Raw genomic sequence first — 21,905 nt, 5'->3', positions numbered from 1 at the left:
AACCCTGATGCGGACCTCAATGAAATTTGACATACCTGTTTTAAGGATTTAGAGCAGTTAGAATAAGAAAAAGACATCAGAAACTACCAGGAACAAGACACAATGTGTCAAACACGCTATGAAGATTTAGTATTGAGAAGACTTGAGGGAGGGTGCATTAGAACTATTCACATTCCTGAAATGTTGTCATAGTAAAGCCCATACTTCTTTTCTTACATTTCAGAATATAGGAGATGGCACATTGGATTGATGTTACAGGAAGGAAAATGGGAAAACAGATATTATAAAACATATATTAGATATTTTATTGGATAGATCTGGTTTCTCTTTGAACACGTTCATGGAAGGAAAGTCTATCCTTCCCTTGTAAGTTTTTCTTAAAATTCAATTGGAATATATCTCCATGTAATTTAAATGTGTTATTACATGATAACATTCTGTAAAATAAGGACTAGGTCTTACCTTTCTTGCACAGGATCTCCAGGTATTTGATGAGTACAATACTATCATATTCCCATGAGGTGTCCTATCTGAACAGTTCAAGCAGCCACCACAGCCAATTATTATGCAACAATATCCGACAAAGCTTATGCAAACAGTATCAGACAAAGGAATGTATGGGCAGGTGGTGAAAGTTCTAACAGCTGTTTGGGGACTGAAAGAATTCTTATCAACATACAGATACAAACATGAAATTTCATTTCATTTCACAGTTTAGAGGCCACTGGCTGCACCAGACTCTAGGTGGCATATAAATTTAAAAGCAAAAAACAAGATTAAAGGAATGAAGATCATAGGCATCTGGACAAAAGACAAGAGCAAACAAAAAAACATGCAAGGGCTCAACATCCAATTAGCCCAAGGTTTGGAAGAATAACCAGGTTTGCAGTGTTTTTCTGGACACCATCAGAGTGGGAGCTATACAAATCGGGGGGGGGGGGGTTGCCATTCCAGGGTTGGCAGGAATGGCATTCCAGGGTTGGCAGGATTTGCCATCTGGAATGGCAAATCAGGGTTTGCCAGTCCAGATGGCAGAGACTATGACAGAAAAGGCAGTTCCCAAGTTCTGCTACATGATATTGTTTAATAGAAGGAACATGAAGCATGGATAACTCTGCCTACCTGTAATTTTATATACAGTCCCTAAAATAGGCAGTCCCTAAAAAAAGGACCAGGCTCTGTGACATGAAGACTTTATAGGTTCAATCAGCAACTTGAATTATATCTGGAAGCCAATTTGTCCAGAATTATTGAGTCTGGTGATGGCCTTCCAAGAAGGAGGTCCATCACTACCTTTTTTAAAGCCAGAGAAACCACCACCTCCCTCAGGGAAGCTGACTATTCTGCTTGGAGCTCATCACACTTCACCTCTTGGGGGCTGCTTTAATAACACTGCAAGGATATGGATCTAATAATCAGTTGGCTGAGCTCTCAGTTTGTAAGACCCTGTCCACTTCATCAGGAGTAACATACAAACTGTAGTCACCCCACACAACTTTAACCCAGGTATCTCCAATGGAATAGCCCAATTAGAATACATTTCTGAGTGGATTTGAACAACTTTATCTAACAAAAAGCTAGAATATTCTTCATAATGTCTGAAGAAGTTCAGATCAAGCTCAAAGTTATCTTGAACCAGATTTAAGTGTGATCACTGATATACATCAGGCCTTTGATAGCTTGTACAATCCATGGCCAACTCCCAAGCTGCCTGGATACAACAGTGTGGTGGCAAGTTAAAATATCTAGGTACCTATGGCACAGCACCTCTTGAGAGTGCTCAATGATCTGTGAAAATCTTGTGAAAGTGAACATAGAATAACAGAGTTGGAAAGGACTTTGGACATCAAACCCTTGCTCAAGCAGGAGATCCTATATCATTTCAGACTGGTCCAGTCTCTTTTTGAAAGGCTCCAGTGATAGAAACCCCACTTCTGAAGGCAAACTATTCCATTGGTTGATTGCTCTCATCATTCCCTCCATTGAACTCTAGCTGATACCAAATTTCAAGTTGAGCAGGTACAACTTCAAGACCCCTTCTACAAGTCCTACCTAAGTGCTGGTTATATACACCAGATCAGGCACCTCATCCAATTAAGTCCTACTTCCAACTCTACCACAACTCACATGGGCTTTTAGGCCCAGAGGCTTAAAGGGTTTTCTATGTGTCATGCTGACTTCACTCATTAGCTCTCCCAAAAGCACCTAACAAAGAGCTAACAAAATTCAAAAACCGTTTGTTGAACACCATAATGAAAAGAAAGCCTTAATATTCTCTCTTTTTAACACAGGAAGATGTTTTCATGAGGAAGTTAATTTTCTAACTGCATATTGGATAGCAGAGGGGTGATTGCAGGAAGGAGACAATGGGCAATGTACAATTTATCCAAGCAATGTTGATTAAATTGCTATTATGACCATGCAAAACTATAAATGAAACAAGTCATGTCACTGAGCCAAAAACAGTGATCTAGTCTGCTTTTTAAGACTGTTGTTAGGTCTAGTTCTATTTCTTGATATCAACGTTTTTGGTCAGTACCCCTGGCCTACTATAATACTCTGGGGGAAGGGAGGGGGAGAAATTATGTGATCCCAATGTTGTATGCATTGAGGCTTCAATTTAATGTTTAATTACATTTCACCTGCACGTTAAGTACATTTCACCTGAATTAAGATAAGGTTTCCAACTAGCATTGCTACCTTGGCATAAACAAGATTCTGGTTACTTAGTTTAGTTCAACTATATTCTGCAGAGTTTATTTTCTAATGAAAGCAAACTGTGTTTATCTTTGAGAACGTTTATGGTCTGCTAATTAAAAGATAAAGCTGGGAAGTGTTAATGAGTCTCTTCTGACAACACTTAACTCTATTTTGTATGAACCACAGTATTCCTTCACTTAACTCTTTTAAAAAGGCATCCGTTGTATCAATTGTCATTTAAAACTTTTCCACTGATTTCTCTATTAATTAGCCAATTAGAAGGCTGATGACTAAACAATCCAAACCATAAAAAAAAAAGCCTACATATTTTAGGAGGGGGTAATTTGGCTATCTTCTTTTATATAAATCTGGACACTTTCAGAATTATACTTTCAGATACTCCAACCAGCCTATCATAATGGGGAAGAGTCTTCTTTTCCTTCCTCGCCTGCCAAAATTAAAAACCATTCAAAACATGAAGCGTCTCCCATCCTTATGCGGTTAATGGCCCTAGGTATGAGGCGATAACGCCTGCCATTGGAACCGGAAGTGACGACACTTGGCCCTCTTCGGCTTTCTCGGCCCTCCAAACCCGCCGTGGATACGGTTAGCCACGCCTTCTCGCTCCTACCACTCTCAGGGGCCCCATTAGCGTTCCGGCGCTATGGCAACGGAGTCTGTCTGGCGCGTTCCGGGCCTAGCCAAGCAACGCGTCCTATGAAGGGCCGGAATAGGAGGGTCCCGCCCGTCCGCCCCTCATTCCCTCTTCAGCCTGCTCTTCTCATCTGGCGGCTGACAGACGAGGCGGCCTTATGGCGCCCTGCAAGGGTTTCGTTTGCGTTCTGGAGCTGCATATCCGCACGGTGAGGAAGCCCTGGGGGGAAAGAGGGGTGTGTGTGGCTGGACGGAAGCTCCTAAAGGCGCCTCGGAGGGCCCTCCGCTTTACAGGGGCGCTTTTGATCTCTACGGGCGACGGGCCTGGTGGGCGGGGCTTTCGGGAGTGGTGGGGGGGAGAGTCGAGAAAGGGGAGAACTCGGCCTTTCGGCCGGGAAGCTAATAAAACTAACGGCGGATTTCTGATCGAAGCGATGTAGGTGGGGAAGCCTGGGAGTTTGTCTTTCTTGTTGAGAAGAGGCCGACTCGAGGCTTGGCTCCTTTTTCAAGAGCAGCGCTTTGATTTTTTTTAAAGGCCGGTGGAGGAAGCAGCCTCTGGGAGCGCTTTCTTTCCGCCTTGTTTTTTAATTCCCTCTCTCCCCGGCATTTACTAAGTAACCGATGATTCTTCCACAGAGCGAACGACGCTCTTTTAACTTCATGATTCTCCTGGTTGCCGTACTAGAGTCTCTGCAAAAAAAAAAAAAATCAGGACCACCATTAAAGCATTCAGTGAACATCTGGGTTTTTACCGCCAAGATCTGACGCTTCTGTTAGTCTCTGTGTCCATTTAGAAAATTGGCTCTTTTCCCCCATTCTTCTTTCCTCAGGGGTGAGCTAACGGTTAGACTACATCCGGGCATCTCTCTCACTCTCTCTCTCGTTTCTGGCCAGTTACAGTCTTAAAATACAAGCTTGTTCTTTTTTTCTTTTTTTTTTTGTGCTCTACATCTCTTCTTTCTTAAATTGAGTGCCTTTTCAAGTATTTTCATTTCTATATTTGAAAGCCAGCATTTCTTTTCTCTTTCATGGGCTTCAATATACATACATTCCAGTATATACATACATACAGGTACACATACACACACACACACAATCATCACATGAAATGCATCACCATTCAGTTTAGTAGGCTGTGACCGTCTTTGCCTTCGCTATATCAAATCAGATTCATGTATCTTTTCTTTTATGTACACTGAGAGCATATGCACCAAGACAAATTCCTTGTGTGTCCAATCACACTTGGCCAATAAAAAGTCTATTCTATTCTATTCATAGTAAATGCTGAATGTATTACAGTATCACTTTCCAAAGCAGAAATATTTGTTTTTTAAATGTATCCATATGTGGGGGCTACAGGGAGAGTAAGGTCTATTGAATAGCTGAGCTTCTGTTGACTGCATGGATACTATTCATGTGGTTTTCTTGGCATAGTAGAGAAGTAGTGCTGTTCTCTTTGACTAGGAATTCCCCCCCCACCCCAATTTCTCAGTCTAGCCTATAGATTTTAGATTTCCTGTTTCAGTTCAGATTGTAACCAAACCTGTCTTGTTTAGTTTCCATGCACAGACATAGTCAGATGCTATTACTTGATGAGATACCAGCACACATATAAAAGATGAACAATTTTCTTCCTAAACTATTTTTTATGAAATCATCTACAATTAAGACTGCATAGAAAGACCAAGACAGCCAATTTGGTGTGGTTAAGGCACCAAACTGGAAACTAGGGAGACTGAGTACTGGGGAGACAGAGTACTGCCTTGGGCCTGTCACTCTCAGCCCTTTTGAAATCTTGGCAAGAAAAGTACAGGGACTAATTCAGGCAATTGTCAGGAGTCAACAGTGCCTTGAAGGCAGAGGGAAAAAAACAAAAACAAGCATGAACATTTGAGTGTAAATTTCAAAGCCATTGAATTCTACAAGTGTATCTTATAGATTAATTCTCAAGTATTGCTGCAATTCAAATGTACAAAATAAAACACTGAAAAAGCAGCATTTCCTCATCAAAGCATTCCAGATTGAGTAAATATTTTCCTGCAATTTTTAAAAAATATTCATTGCTTTATTTTAATTTTGATTTTTGATTTGATTGTTGTTCTTTTATGTCGCCCAGTAATGGCTTAGAAATCTTATTCTCCTAATGCAGTGTTTCTTAACATTTTTCTTTTCAGGATCCTTTCCCTTTTAAAAATGCTGAGGACCCCAAAGGAGCTTTGTTTATATGGGTTATATTTATCAATATTTTGTGTATTAAAAATTAAAATTAGCTGTTACTACTCCTTTTCATGATTGATTGAGGGGATTTTAATATTGTATTCTTTTTAAACATATGCTGATAACTAATTTTGATTTCCTGGACCCCTGCAGGGTCTTGAGGGACCTCCTCAGACCACCTTTTGAGAATCACTGTCCTAGTGGTTTATATTTAAATTATAAAATTAATGCATACTAACTTCAGTGACTAAAACCATTGCTGTTCAGAAATTGGTACTATGCCTGGTTTCTCTCTTGTTTTATAAAGTAGGAATACTTACTTTCTTTTTGGTAAGTTTTATATATTGTATAAAAAAGGAGAACTATCCACCCCTCCAGCAACTTAGCAAAGCTAAACTGATACATAAAATATCTACAAATATTAGAGAAATTGGTTCTCAAATTGTGGTATTTATCTTTCTAGTTTTTTATTTATCACATCTGCTTATCTCCATAACTGTCAAGACATAGAATGGTAAATCCACAACATGTACCAGTAAATCAGAAATTGGAACATTCATGGTAACACGAGATGACATATTAAAATAGCTCAATTTCAAGCAGAACAAGAAACAGTAAACCTAAATAATAATCTTTGGTTGATAATCCCTGTTTAATTCCCAAATACACTATCTTCAGCACTTCCGGAAGACTACCAGGAGAGGGTTAATATAGCTTCAAGTGGGAACCATTCCAAGCATAGATGTGATTACAGAAAACAATGACTTATTTTGCAAAAGTGGGGAACCACCCATGGTTTATCCCAGTATAAATGGGTAAGTAAGGCATAATATGGTTTGTTTGGTTTGATGTAGTGGATTGGCTTATTCAAGAAATAAAGGAATGTTGCATAACTTGAGGGTCACACCAAATTTAATAAGAGTACAAAGGACCAGGCTCCAAATGTGGCTGGATTTAGTCATCCACAAGATCCACAACTTTCATCAAAATGCTGAGAGCTGTGTTCTGCATTGTGATACAAGTTTTTCTCATTGCATACTTGGATTCACCATAATGACATTCTGATATCACAGAGCTGGTGTCATGGTGTAACACTTAAGTTGTCATTTAACCAATGTGAGTGGAAGCGGGACTGTGCTTTTTGGGAAGTGGGTTCAGGGTTTTATATACAACTAGTAGCTTGTACAAGATGTCCAGTTACTGATTTCCCACATTTACGCTTGAAATTATTATTACAGGTTGCCAATGTTACCCATATCGGCAAACATTTATTCATTCACTCACCTTCTATTAAAATATATACATTCATTTCAAAGAAGTAATAAACCAGAAAAGTTTTTAGCAAAAAGGAATAAATGAACACATCAGAAATAGCAGTATTCTACAAACAGTGGAAGAAAATTTCAGATTTCCCCAACTTTTGCCTTTGATTTTAAAATAGCTATTCTTGACCAAGGAATGCTCAAAGGATGATGCATATACTGCTTAAAACCATTTCATTGCAATTTATTTAAAAGTTCAGTTATATTTTCTGTAACATGGATTGTAATTACATGGGTTTATCACAGTGTCAGTTTATACCTGGGATATTTGCATTATCATCACTGTTGCTTTTCTAACCACGCTCATCAAGTTTACTGTGCATTTCATGAAGTGGACTATGGGGTTTAAGTGTTACATAGTTAACGTTCATTAGTCATAATTATGAATAATTGCTCTTTCAGATAACATGCCCAGGTGTTACATTGAAATCCAGAGAAGATGTCTATGTCAGTGCATGTATTTTGGGGCAGCATAAGAAAACTTCATGTGTTCGTGCAATATTTCCCCTGATATTTGATGAGAAATTAATGTTTGAAAAAGTAGGTACTTACAATATCATGGCTAACATTTAAGATATAATTCATATCCAAGCACTTTGTTTGCCACATTCATATACATATTTCTGTAATATTTCATTTTCAGCTCACTTTATTTTTGAATTAATGCTTATGTAAGTATTAACATTTATATATTATAGGTTTGACTGTATTTTTTATTTTAAAGGTATTTTTGTTTTTTTTAATAGCTGAGGGTATTGTATATAAAAGAAATACAGTATGAATTCTTCAGGAATGTAGTTATTGACTACATATATTCTGTTTGTAGAAATAACAATTCATTTCTACAGTCACTTGGTTAATAGAACAGTTTAGTCCCTGAATGGCATGAATGAACTATAGTATGTGAACTATTGGAAAGAACTTCTAAAAAAAGGAAACGTTTGTGAAGATACATATAGCAATCTTTACAGATATGGCTTTATAGACACTCTGTGCATTATGCTTAATGTTTACTAAATAACAATATTTTTCTGGCAGTCTTGATTTATTTGTTGTTCCTTATATTGCAATATATATTTTTGTCTGAATAAAATTTTACAGGGTAAATCTGTGTAGATGTGGCTATTGCAAATAAATGGATAGCATCAACATCAGAAACCATAGGGAAACTATTTGACATGGGATTGTTTGTGTTTGGATTTAAATTGTGCATTTTAAAGTAACAGTTATTTAAAAATCTGTTCTGTGAAACTTGTATTTTCTCCAGACTTGTGTAATCCCTCCTATGTTAGGGTATTAATTGATTCAGCAGGCTTCATTTTGTGATGGTAGCTGATTATGACATTAGTAAATAAAGTATTCCTTCACTTTTTCAGCACAGCACAGAATTGCAAATCTTGACATAACTGCATCATGATCTTAACAGACCTTCCAGCCTTGCTTTTTGGGTTCATACTGAGTTCATAATTAAGGTCAAACCTTAATTATGGAATCTTAAACTTGTCCCCACTGAACAAGTCCTACTCAGTTTATTGGGACTAATTCCCAGTTGGTTATACTGGCCTGGAAATACATGTTCTTAAACTTAGCAGACTTACTTCTGAGTAGATATATATTGAATGAATTTTAACTCTCTGACAGAATAAATATAAGTGATGTTCCATCCTTTACTAGAACGAAAGAAAATAATTGCTCACTTTCTAACAAGGCAGGTATGTTTTTCCAGGTTGAAAGTAAGAGACTTGCACCTATTATTTATGTCAAATTTTAATTTAAGAGTCAAAGACAATACCAAAACAGAGACAACTCAACTTTAATTTAAGAGTCAAAAACAAACACCAACAGAGAAAATAGCTGCTTTTTAGAAAAAAGATTCTGTTGCAGTGAGAAATTGTTGATGTTGTTTAACTGTTTTATTCTCTTAAAGAACTTACTACTCTAAATTATTATAGTGGTCATATTTGTTAAATGTCCTCAGAATTGTTTTAGCAGAATTGTTCCATTTCATTTTCTAAAACTTTCATTTTAGGTATATACTGATGTAGTTGACCCAGGAGATCTTGTTGAACTTTTTGAAAGTAGGTTTTTGGATTTTTGTTTTTTGATTACTTTTTATTTCATATACAAATTATTTTATAGTATACAACATCAAAAATCAATTGGAAATTTCAGAAGATGTTCAGGCGTATGAAATGCACTAGAAATTTTCTCTGAAATAATGGAAATTTAAATTAAATTATTAAAAATAAGAAAAATGATTTCATTGGAACATCTCATTAATGTTTTTAGTTGATCATATATACCAGTAGAACTATTTGGTATATTTTCTAGGAACATCATCTACTTTTAAATAACTGAAGCTTTCATGATTTTAGAGGTTTGTCAGAGGCCCCTTTCCATTTCCTCAGTATTTGTAAATAACAAAAGGATGATTAAAAAGAGAATGATAGGATTTAAGACAGAGTGTCAATTATAGCATATTCAGGTTCATTATTTTTGATTGTTAAGATCCTCATCAGTTTGTTTTTCAGCAAAGGGTATAGAAAATAGGTCTGAGTCTAGATAGAAAACTTTCTGCAGATACCATGTAGTTTGCCTTGAGTATCATTATGACTGAAATATTGGGTACAGGTGTATTAATTAAATACTTAGCTCTGCATCCTACTCCCTCAGAAGTAAGTTCCACTAAGTTTTCAAACAGTAGTATGCAAAACTACAGTCAAAGTAAAGAAATTATTAGACCTGATTTGAGCTGAAAAAAAATTGAAAGCAAAAACATTTACCTACCACCTGAAATATGTCAGATTTATGTATTAAAACCAGCTAAACTGAGAAATTAGCTCCATGTTCTTACTGAGTAGTGATGAGAAAAGCTATCATATTTTTATTTAGAATGTGGTATACATTTACCTACTGACCAAAATGCTTGAGCCCTCCCTCTCTCCCTCTCTCTTTCTCTCTCTCTCTCTCCCTCCCCCTCTCCTTCCCTCCTTCCATCTCTCTCTCTCTTTTCGAGAAACTAGTAGATGCTCATAATAACAAATGCAATAAATTGTACAAAGTTAGAGATAAACTAATTGTTTTTTTTTAAACTTTGTGATCAAAATGACTTCTGATTATATTTTGCCCCTTTTTCTAGCTGATACATCAGTGGTTCACTTAATACAAACTGTTCCTCCAGGTATAGTACCAATATTTTCATAAATTAACACAGTCCTATGGTAAATTTCTGTATATAACAATTTATTCCATTCAATATGAAAATGTTTTTAGGGTACAACTTTTGCCCAGCAATAGATACTAGCTGTGTACAGTATTTACCCAGCTTCTCAAAACTTGTATTTATTCTTCAGTGCATAATCTCTGTACATAGATTTTATTTTGTGATCAGTATACTACAGTTTTTCAGATATGTATACAAATTTTATTGTATATGTGAAACAACTTATTTGAATGTAGCGCCTATGTAGTGTAGAGAACAGTAGTTATAACCAGTTCTTGTCTTTGCAGTAATAAGGTAAATGGTTCTGCAGTTATTCACTTTTGATTTCCAAGTGAATGAAAAAATAGAAATATGAAAACCTCTTTACTGCCTTCCTTGATTTTTGGTGCAGAAATTTGAATCCGTAATTTTAAGTAGGTTTTCTGAATCAATGCACAAACATACATACAAAATTGTTGAACTTTAAAATTTTGGTTGATAATGTTAGCACCTCTCAGTAATTTTGTTTTCTTTATTGCATTTCACAAAGCCAAGGTTTTTAGGAACCCTTATTTTCATTAATTTCTAGATTATATTGTTGGTGAATTCCAAAATCAAAATAATATGTTTAATATTTTACTTCCACCAAAGAAAGCCATATTTATCGTTGAGTTTGGATATCACCATAAAAATTTCTTAAGATAGTTTTTTGATTCCATTTTGGATTAGTACTATCATAGACTTTTCTAATCTAATGAGATATTCCTCCGTGGCATTAGCAGGCAAAGTTGAGATTTCATATTTCATATCTTCTGTTGGGATCAAGGGAATCTAAATACTCTTAGCTTTGTTGTATCAGTCTCTTTTTATATGCTTCAATGCCTATCTCTCTATGTGTGAATATGTAGTTACTGTTTTTCAATTAAAACATATAATTCACTTTCAGTGGGAGAAATTTTGGCCAGATATGAAGAAAATACAAGGGATTTCCTTTTTCCTGCTCCTAAGTTTATCCATCAACCACGAAATTCAGTTCGTGAGGTTTTAATGAAAAAGGCCTACGATTTTACAGTAAGTGTGCTTCATCACAAGAACACAAGAATCATACAAATGTTGATCTATATTTGGGGTTAATTTGACATATTTCTTAATGATTAATAATTTAGAACCATTTTTATTTTTTATTATTTATAATGAAACTTATCCGGACTCAGAAGGTAATCAGGGTCATTTATAGATAGTGCTTGGATAGGAGACTATTAGGGAATCTCAGAGCTGCAGATAAGGGAAGAAAAAAAATCTTGAAAATTGCAAATGCAAACAATTCTGGCCCTGTAGGCAAGATATTATTTATTTTTCCTGTCCTCTGTTGGAAAACTAGTCTTTTTTTCTCCTTGAAATAAACTTCCTTCTTCTTGCTCACATTAAATTAATTTGATATGTATTGCTAAATCAGTGAGTTGGGGGTGTACTTTTATATTTGTATTTCTCCTTTGTTTTTACTATCACACACTGTAAAGAGCAAAGTGGAGTATCATAGCTTACAATCAGAAATGTGATTTGCATTGAAAAATCTCAAATTCAAAACCTACTATCTCCGGTCCAAAGGAGCATGAACAAGATAAAATAGTTGTCTTAAAATCCCAAAAATCTGACACTGTTCAGAGTAAATAGTAGTGGGCTTGATGAATAAGCCATATGATTAGATATAAATCAGGAAGACAAGATTTTCCTTCCTATATACTTATTTCCATGATATTGTGAATCAGAAATTATATGATTTGTAATTATATTGACTCTACTTTTTATCAGTTCTAACATTTCCTTCCTTCCTTACATAAGCTTTGGGTAAAGATACAATGCTCATGTTCAAGAAAGGAACTGCAGCACACTTTGCTGCCATTTTCCTTAAATTATTTGTTTGTTTTACAAAGGTGAGAATGTTGTAAACAATTTATTTTGTCATCATTAATATGCTTAATACAAATATGGAAGAAATGGCAAGTTATTAGACAGAAAGGATATCCCAGTTTCTCTAATATATATCACAAAACATTTAGAAGTGATGTGACTGATGGCTGAACAGAATGGCTTTACTTTTAATTAGTATTATGTTAGAGTTTGCAGCGATCCAACCAGCATACAAGTAAATAATTCAGCAGGATTCATTTATAGAAGAAACTTGTTTATATACAATAATATAAAATGTGATGCATGTATACAATACCGATGCAGCTCTTGCAACGCAACGTGGTAGCAAGTACAAGAAGCAGAAGCCAGAACCAGAAATCACAGAAGCAATACTGAAAGGAACAGATCCTGTTTCTTAGTCACCAAACAGTTCCCATTGGCTGACTTCTTGTTATGGCTATCCCAGCTCATAATTTCTTATATACTGACATATTATATAATATGCCATAAAAATTCCTGAGAAATGCTTTTGACAAAGCAACAAATTGAAATAAACATCAGACTTTAATTGTTGCAGAAAGGCGGTATAATTGCTAGTAATTGAATTGTCAGAAATGCAAATATTACCTTCTTGACATTTACTATTGCTGTTCTGTCTCTTCTAATTATTTTTTATTAAAGGCTAAAATTAACGGAAATTATTCAAATTAGGAATAGTTTGTTACAGTATATAACATTTACTTCTTTGTTATCATGTATCTAATCTGTTCAATTATTGTTTCTCTCTTAGGGAATTGCACCAAAATTGAAGTTTCACACAACTTGTGTTATTTCAGAAAGTCTGTTAAATTCAGCAAAAGCTCAGAAGCAGAAACAGGTTAGTATAACTTAATGACAAACAATTCCCATAATATTTTCTTACATTTATTCTTAGGTGATTTGTTTGTTGAAATAATTCTTATGAAGCTTCATGTAAATTTCATTCTTAAGTAAAAGATTGCTTCAATTGTAATGTTTGCTTGAAAGCGAAAGACTGCTGAGTAAAATCTTATATGCTTTTTAAAACAGTTAAAAGTATTCAACAATCATCTGCGTAACTGATGTTAGAAAGACAAAATATTATTATTCCTGTGATAAATATTTCTTTCATTCTATAGTTCTTAGTATAATCATTAAGTACTGTTGGTAGAAAAACCTTGGCTTTTTAGTATTCATTTTTCTTTTTTATCAATATATTTTTCTTTTATTCAAAAAATTAAAATACAAAATTTAAAGGGAAAAAATTAACAAAGATAAAACTAGAAAAAACCTTAAAATTAAAATTTTAATTTATATTATTTAATTTAATTTAATCTTAACTTTTTTAATTTAATTTTTTTAAAAAAATATGTAAATTAAAAGGACAAAAAAGAAAAACATATATTATCTTCCCTAGTTAAACATTGACAGATATATTGTAACAATAATAGCTTTCCCCTTGCAAAACAGGTCCAAGATTTATACATTTCTACATCTATTTGCAATCCAATTTGACCTGTATTATATTTCTTACTTACGTGTGTGTGTGTGTGTGTGTGTGTGTGTGTGTGTGTATGCATATATGTGAAGAAAAAATAATTAAGAGATTAATCAACAGCAAAGGTAAACTTCAAAGCCCTCTGTTAACAGTCTGTTATTGTAATTAACTCATTGAAAGTCTACAACAGTTTCCTATCCATCTAGAGCCGTGATGGCACAGTGGTTAGAATGCAGTATTGCAGACTCACTCTGCTGACTGCTAGCAGTTTGATCCTGACTGGCTCAAGGTTGACTCAGCCTTCCATCCTTCCAAGGTTGGTAAAATGAGGGCCCAGTTTTTATTTATTTTATTTTATTTATTTTATTTTATTTGTATACCGCCCTTCTCCAACGGGACTCAGGGCAGTGAACAGCCATGGTAAAACATATAAAATTTAAAAGCAATTTAAAAAACATTAAATAATTTTGGCTATCCATTTAAACAACCTGGGTTAAAACCAATTACAAATTAAAATCGAAGGGATGGGATCAAGCCAGCCCGGCTAGGTGGAAAAGATGTGTTTTCAGGGCCTGACGAAAAGTCCGGAGGTCTGGTATCGTGCGTATCTCTGGGGGTAGGTCGTTCCAGAGGGCAGATGCCGCCACAGAGAAGGCTCTCCCCCGGGGGTCGCCAGCCGACATTGTCTGACCGACGGCACCCTGAGGAGTCCCTCTCTGTGGGAGTGTACTGGCCAGTGGGAGGCTATTAATATATAGATTGTTGGCGGCAATATCATCCTGGGTTTGGTTTAAAGCTGTTGTTTACCATCAAATTTTTTATTTATATTTTTTTAAAAAAACCTGTGAGGTTTTTTTTTTTTTAATTTTCCTATCAAAAGTTAAAAAATAAAGATTGGAGCTCTTTTTTTAAAGGGTTTAAAAGAACAAAATATGTAATATAATCCTGTATAAATGTAAGTCCAATCAGATGACTTTCGCTGCCAGAGAATGTATTAACACCATTGACTTCCTTACAGTGAACATGAAAGTGGTTTAGAATTCAATGGTAAAGAATAAAAGAACAGGAAAAAAGTAAAGTCTAGCAAGGAGTTGTAGGATAGATGTGCAGTCGACTAGTTGGTTAAAATGTAGATCAAAGAACTTTAAAAAATGGAATTAAAATCCAGGCATCCTTTAAAAAAAATAGCTGAAAGGAAAAGATGGTAAGAGGCCTGACCTTCTGATCATTCCTTACCGAGAATTGTGGTCTTCTAGATCCATTTGATTGGAAAAAAAGGTCATCCTAATAAAATCATTGCCTCTTGGTTTTTTTCCCCTTGTCTCCCCCTTCCCTTTTTTTAATAGTTTGAGAAGGATTGAGGTCTAAACATAAAGAAAATATATGATCTGAGAATTATTCATTAATTATGGAGATATCAAGCAAGATAATTATTGGTTATGATATGTTCAATGGTGAAATGAAATACTTTGAAGCTTTTTAGTCTTAATAATTTCTTCCTTTAATTCAGGATAATTTAGATGGGCTGTTTCATTCATCTACAGAAGGAATGCGACAGATCAAATCTTCAAAGAAGAACACAGCTTCACCTGACAGAAACAGGCCCTGTTTAGCAACAAAAAGTTATGAGCAACCCACAATAGCATCTGTTTCTCGATCTCCTTCTCCGTATACAAAAAGACGTATGTGTGAGCTTCTGAAAATCAGACAACGCCTGGCTCACTTAGACCTAGGGCCTTTTGATTTCAGGAAGGAAACAGACAGACCTCCATTTGTAATTCGTCGTGTATGTATCCTCTAATGGTAACAGTTTAAACATAGATCAAATCTTGCTCTTCCAGTTATTTTGGAAAGCTTTTGATTAATTTTACTCTTTTGTGATAACTAGTTCTTTCCTGGTCTAGAGGAAAGATTAAGTAGCGTTAAAGTTCTTTACCTGATCTCAAAAAATTAAGCAGGATCAGATCTGGTTAATACATGAGTGGGAGATCATCAGAAATTCTAGCGGTTTAGGCTAGAGTGAGATATTAGAAAAACATCTTGAACAAAAGCAGTGGCAAGCCATTTCTTTATTGTTGTCATTAAAATTGATTAGGGATGAGATTCCTAGAGTTCTAGTGGAATAAGAAAGACAAATAAGACATAAGTAAAAGTTCAGATCCAAACCTATGCCATTATAGTATGTATTATAGTAAGTTTGAAGCTATCAGTTCTTTGTTGGAAATCCAGGCTGAAGAATTGGCTGCTGGATCATTGTAGCATCTAGCATGTTAAGGCATTTAATCCCATCTTGAAAGAAGTAGAACGGTGCCCCTCCCCAAGAATCTTATTGCTCAACCTAGCTATTCTATCTCCCAATTTTTCTTTTTTAGGGAATGTTGTTGAATAGATGATTAAGATATAGCTTCAGAAAATCTTGAATTATATAAATTACTTGGATCCCTATCCATTAGGATTCTGGTTTAAATATGAAACAAAAATTGCATCAGCCGCCATGTTAAGTGATCTTTTTGGAAGTAGGGAGGTACATATCCTATTGAATCTCTCGGCAACTTTCAATAACATTGTCCATGGTATCCTTATGCATAGATTATAGTAGATGGGAGTGGGGCACTATATTGCAGTGGTTCTTTTGTAGCAATGGGGAGGTAGAAGTTGAGTCCCAAGGTTCTTTTGTTTGGTACTGTCTGAAGAGTCAAGCCTTCTCAGTTACAGTCCTTTTCTAAAGAATATCTTACTTCTGAAGATTAGACTGGTCCCACTGCTGAGTTTAAGGAAAACTAAAAACATGGCTTTTTAAGAAAGCCTGGGAGGATCTCATATGAATTAGGAACACCACTTTTGGTCATGCCTGAATGTTTATTCTTCCTTTGTGGCCATAATTTTGTAATTTTCTTTGATAGCGTTAGACAACTTTTTGTCACACTATTTTATTTTAAATGTTTTTATTGAAAGTAAGAAATATTTGCCAGTCAGAGTTTTTCTGGATTGGAATTGCATATAAGTTCCAATAAATGAGCCCACTACTCAGACTATTGTATCCTGCAATACTTGAAGCTTTCCAGTGGCTTTCAAGAGCAGTCACATGTAGAACAAATTGCAATAGTTCAGCTGCAATGTGATACAGTCATGAGTGCAAGGGGGTGGGGGGGTGGGTGGGAAGCAAGCAATTTCTGTAGGCAGTCTCTCTTTTGCTTGATACTCCCCACCACCATATTTACAGAGTACTGTAAATTATTTGCATAGTGCACTCATGGCTCGCAGCCTTAGGTTGCAGCATAATTGCATTGCTTTTGACGTATACAAGACAGTAAGCAGACTCTTGAGCATTACAAAGTATAGGCAAATGTGTGGTTTCATAAAGATATAAAACTTATAGCCTTGTCTCTTTCCAGCTGGAAAGCACCATTGCAGTCATGTGATTTTTATTTATCAAATTTATATGCTGCCTATGTCACTATCTAAGTGACTCTGTGCAGTTTACAGATAAAATCCATAAAACTATAAAAAGACAATTAAAAAACAAAATTAAAAACAAAGTTAGTAAGGCAGAGGGAGCTCCTTCAAGTTACCAACTACCCCAAGATTGCATACCACTCTTGGTTCCCTTGGCCAGTTGGCAATGCTTTTCTGGAAGCCAGAAGAGTGCCTCCCCTCTGGGGGCAAAATGTTCCACAGGGTGGGGACAACAGCAGAGAAGGCTCTTCTCCTAATCTGTACCAATTGAAATTCTTTAACTGACTGGGCTCTTAACATACCCTCCCTTCCTGAATCTTAGTGACAGTTTTGCTTAATGGCGCAATTGCCAGTTCCAATTAGGGTCATTAAAAGAGTACTACCTATATTAAATAGTTTTAATAATTATTTAATTTTAGGTTGAAGAGTTGACTCCCTCACCTGATGTTCATACTTGGTGTCATTCTAAGAACAATAACAAAGAAGGAGCAGCCTATGGCAAGTATTATGTTAGCGTATAAAAGATGCATGCAGTTATAGGTTTGAAACCTATTTTAGTGACCTTAATTATGTTTTTGCTTTGTCTAGTTCATTGACATTTCTGGTTCAGGAGCAAAGTATCTGATTTCTTACATTTTCACTGACATAACATGTTTTAAAGAATACTGCAAATTAAGTGCTTTATAAAACTGCTAGCGCAATTCCCTTTAATTGGCAGCAATTTCTTAGTAGAAATTTTTAAAAGTCACTACATTCAATTTCTTACTGTGGGAATTTTGTGACTTGTGTCACACAGTTGATATAAAAACATAGCTCTGTTGTCTTACAAAATAAACTTACACTACTTTTAAGAAGTTCAATCAGTATATTACCTCTTGTTTCCCATTCGCATCTCATGGATTATGTGTTTCTGTTGCTTCCAGTAATTCCTGTTATCTGTTCAGGGAAAGTTATATTTTTGCATAGAGTTTTCTTATAGCATTTGCCTCTTCACTGACCTACTTTGCAGTTAAACTATTATGTGTCCTAGAAGTATTTTTGTTTGTTTGTTTGTTGCTATTGCTGTTGGGATACATAGTTTTTAGCAATCAGTATATGATTCTGGTTGTAAAACCTTCATGAGTTTGAGAAGAGAGGATGCTTTCATTATAGATAGTCCTCAGGATAAGAAATAATTTCTAAAAATGAACTGTTCTGTTTGACAGTCAAGCCTTTTCACATTATCCACATCCTGTATAGTGTTTTAGACTCTGATGTATACTAAGACATTTCCATTTTAGCTGCACAGATAATCCAGAATCCCCCCTCCCCCATTATTTTTGGAGATAGTGGAAGCTGTTTGGCATTTCTTTCCATGTTGCAGTGGTATGGGAGAGAAGAGGACATGTCACAGTTCTTTTTTCATAATCAAAAAGAGCTAGAATGGAAATTACAGATTTTCAATGATATCTAATAGGGGAAAAAAGCCCTATGGTGTTTGCCAAGCCATACAATATTAATATGAAAAAAGCATTACATTTCTTTAAATAATTTGATTTTGTTCATATATGTTATAGTATAAAATTGATTGTCTCATTTTATCAAGTAAGATAGAAATAGTTGTTTTGCCAATTGTGCCGTGTTCAATAATGTTAAAAGATTACCACAAACCAATGCATTTAAATAAAAGCTTTGTGGTTATATTTTAAAACACTTATTGGGTACATTCTACTTCTATAGGAGCTGGTATTTTGCTCAAGAGTTGGGTGGGTGGATGGATGGATACAAAGTTAATCAACCTACCTCTGATTATTAGAACTAGATCTGAATTGCTTTCATGCTGAACTTGAGCTTCTGGATAGATATGTCTTGTGGGACTGACCTTTTTATGTTGCTACCTCCTTCTGAGGAACTGGGGATTGGAAATGATATAATTCAATAACAGTTCCTGAATAGGCTACAATTAGACACTGTTTTGGAAATCAGGAGGTGAGAGAAGGGCAGGACTTTGATGCCTCAAGAAACCTTGCATGCAGAAAAGTGATAATAAAAATGTTAGCAAGGAAGAAGATCTTTAGCTAAAAAAATTGGAACAGAAGGAAAGTAGATGACTTATCAATCTTTCCTCCAGTTGGGGAATAGAGTTGCTGACCACTATATAAGAAAACATTATTCAAAAAGGAAAAAAAAAATCCAATTCTTGTAGATGGCCTTCTAAAGAAACAAAACTCAGAAGCAGAATATTGAAAGGGAAAACTGAATACCAGAATGCACATTCATACATCCTATAACAGGATATATGCTAGGATCTTAGTTGTAGAATTGCCTTCTGTTGATCTCTATAAAACAGTGGTTTTCATCTGTGTCATTAATGGAATGCTAGGTGGAATAAAATTGTATCTAACATCTGTCCTAAAGATCCTGGTTTTCAATAGTAGAATAATTTACACTTGTGACTATTTATTAAGGGTATAGCATACAATGTCAGGGAAATCTACAAACGCTAGACGCAACACAGTCCTCTCACCCTAAATTGCCAGTTCATTCTGTTCATTACTTATGTGCCTATCCTTAGTACACCCCAGGAAAAGAACTACCTTATACTGGCTGACTAGTGGCACTCAGGTTGCTGGCTCTTCTGAGCTCCTTTGCCGGTCTCACTTCACCTCACCTTGTGTTGCGTTGCCTCATGTCAGGCCACCAGCTTCTGCTCTCCGCACTCACAAACACAGCTAGGTTTTTCATCTACTTGCAATATTGCATGCTTCCAAAGTGCTGGTGTGGGCATGAGCCAGGGAATGAGCAGGGGGAGCTTAACCTGTCTTTTGGAGCTGGACTCGAGCAGCTGGAGTGCAGACCATTTCTGGCTGGCAGTTCCAGTATCATTAAGCCACTGTGCCACTGTGTCCCCACACTTGTGATTATTCAACAATTATTGACATCAAGAATGCTGCCTTATTTGAGTCCTGATAATTGCAGAACTGTATTGTTCCTGATCAGATCTTCTGCCTGGCAGCATGCAAGAAATCTACACAGGAAGTATGAGAGCTGAAGAAGAATTAGGAATAGGAATTGCAATTGGCAAGCAAAAATATATTGTGCTTCTTTCTGGATTCTCCTGCTACTGAAACTGAGTACACTCCTTGCCTATTCCTAGTTTCTCTTCAGCCTCATACCTGGGTCCCATACATATCAAAACACAATTTTGGGCAGCCTTTTCTCAGATGTTGGAGTGGGAAGGCATGTTCAGGTGATTATAACTTAGTGGGATGGGAGGAAGTCTCTGAAATCTCCTGAGTTCTTATATGCATTGTGATGGTAGCCTGTTTTAAGAGTAGAAGTCCAAAAAGAAAAATATGGGTTTTATTGAGAAAAATATTTCAGAACTATTGTCTTGGAGCCAGAGGCTTTTGTATTGATTTGAATAATTATGCCACAAATTAAATTATCTCACTATCTAAATACTAGTTTAAGTGCTTTTTTATAATTTACATTGCTGTATTCCAGTAACTAGTGTTCTCAGTCATTAGTTAAAAGTTTAAATGATTTTGATTTTTCAAAATATTTTGTGTTAAAATGTTTTAATTTTATTAACTTTTTTCCTTTTTAAGATCCTAGCCTTCTTGGCAGTTACAGACCCAAAAATAAAGTGAGTACAGAAACAGAATACTTTATTAACTACAATTGATTTAATCTCTTATTACTTTTTTAATTCCTGAACAAAATTGTCATTGGATTGTCGGTGAGTAGTTTATATGTTAGAGTTAAAATATAAAAATTTCACAAATTTAAAGGACATTTTTTATTTCTTGATTGAACATCTGAAATACTCAAACCTATCAAAAAAGTAGAATGTAAGGTTTGGAACTTGGAAATCATAACCAAACCCCTATCTAGTTGAGGAATCCTTTACTGTATCATTCTCAGCAGGTGGACTCAAGCCTTTATTTAGAAACCACTACTCTCTTCTGAAATAATTCATTATTGAGCAGCTTCATATCTACCAATATTTTCCATATGCCCAATTTAAACCTACTTCATTATAATTAAATGTTTCTTTAATGTCACCTGGAGAGAAACGTACCTAGAGCTTCCAACCATAACTCAAGAATTTCTTCCAGGCTCTTTATGATCTTGACACTCTCTATGGCTGTGCTCAAGTTTGCAGGACCATTATGGAAACAGAGTTGCAGATCTTTTATATACATATTGCTGCTCAGTACAGTTGTCCCATATTTGGTGCTTTTGATTTTTTCTGTTCAAATGTAGGATATTGCATCTGTCCTTGTTGAAATTCATCTTGCTAATCTTTGCCCACTTATTTCCTTGTTGCCTAAAATAAAGAAATATATCCATTTTTTTGTATAAAACAATTAAATTTAACACTTCTCACATAAATATCAGAAATTTAAAATCTGTGGTAGAAATGTCAAATTACACGACCTGACAGAAAAAATAGCATTGGCAATGGAAAGGATTGAATTTTTTATGTTTCATTTCTGCCTCCACAATCATATATTATCAAATGTGTTTGTTACATGGTTAACAGTAAACTATCATATCTAACCAAGACATTAAATATATTATATCTTCTACAAAGATCATTTGGGTTTTTTTGTGTGTGTGTTTCTAAACAGATTATTGGATCGCATCATGAGAAATACTTTGATTATTTTCCCGATGCCTATGAGGAACACTTGTTCACAAAAATGACCAGTAGGCAGGTTTATTCAGATCGACTGTTAATGCATTCAGCACCTGCATCATTGCCGAAATTTTTTTCAACTCCTATGTTAGATCGCTCATCTCTTAGAGAAAGGTAATGGCACATATTTTCGGAAAATTTAAAATAGCAAGCTGTCTTCAGGTTTATACTGAACTTTCAGTGTTTAAATTGGTATGTACTTTAATCAGGGCCTTACTTTTTAAGAATATTGGCCATTGTTTA

At 35.4% G+C, this 21,905-nt stretch overlaps 1 protein-coding gene across 2 annotated transcripts in view; it reads left to right on the top strand.

Annotated features, from left to right (window-relative positions):
- Positions 1-3,150: 3,150 nt before the first annotated feature.
- Positions 3,151-21,905, top strand: part of SPATA6 (spermatogenesis associated 6) — a 33,205-nt gene continuing 14,450 nt past the window's right edge. The window contains exons 1-11 of one of the 2 annotated variants that reach the window (XM_034415042.2): positions 3,252-3,563; positions 6,250-6,386; positions 7,296-7,433; positions 8,923-8,971; positions 10,033-10,074; positions 11,042-11,166; positions 12,797-12,883; positions 15,033-15,308; positions 17,398-17,476; positions 20,569-20,606; positions 21,595-21,776. In XM_034415042.2, coding sequence (XP_034270933.1) covers positions 7,422-7,433; positions 8,923-8,971; positions 10,033-10,074; positions 11,042-11,166; positions 12,797-12,883; positions 15,033-15,308; positions 17,398-17,476; positions 20,569-20,606; positions 21,595-21,776 — 890 coding nt within the window. In that variant the 5' untranslated portion in view covers positions 3,252-3,563; positions 6,250-6,386; positions 7,296-7,421. Of the gene's footprint in view, positions 3,564-6,249; positions 6,387-7,295; positions 7,434-8,922; positions 8,972-10,032; positions 10,075-11,041; positions 11,167-12,796; positions 12,884-15,032; positions 15,309-17,397; positions 17,477-20,568; positions 20,607-21,594; positions 21,777-21,905 lie in introns of both variants that reach the window. The other variant, XM_034415041.2, reaches the window with a different exon arrangement.

The sequence above is a fragment of the Pantherophis guttatus genome, chromosome 3 (genome assembly GCF_059756535.1).
Source record: "Pantherophis guttatus breed Tessera chromosome 3, ASM5975653v1, whole genome shotgun sequence".
NCBI classification, from domain to species: Eukaryota; Metazoa; Chordata; class Lepidosauria; order Squamata; family Colubridae; genus Pantherophis; species Pantherophis guttatus.
This window is presented reverse-complemented; position numbering and strand designations above follow the sequence as displayed.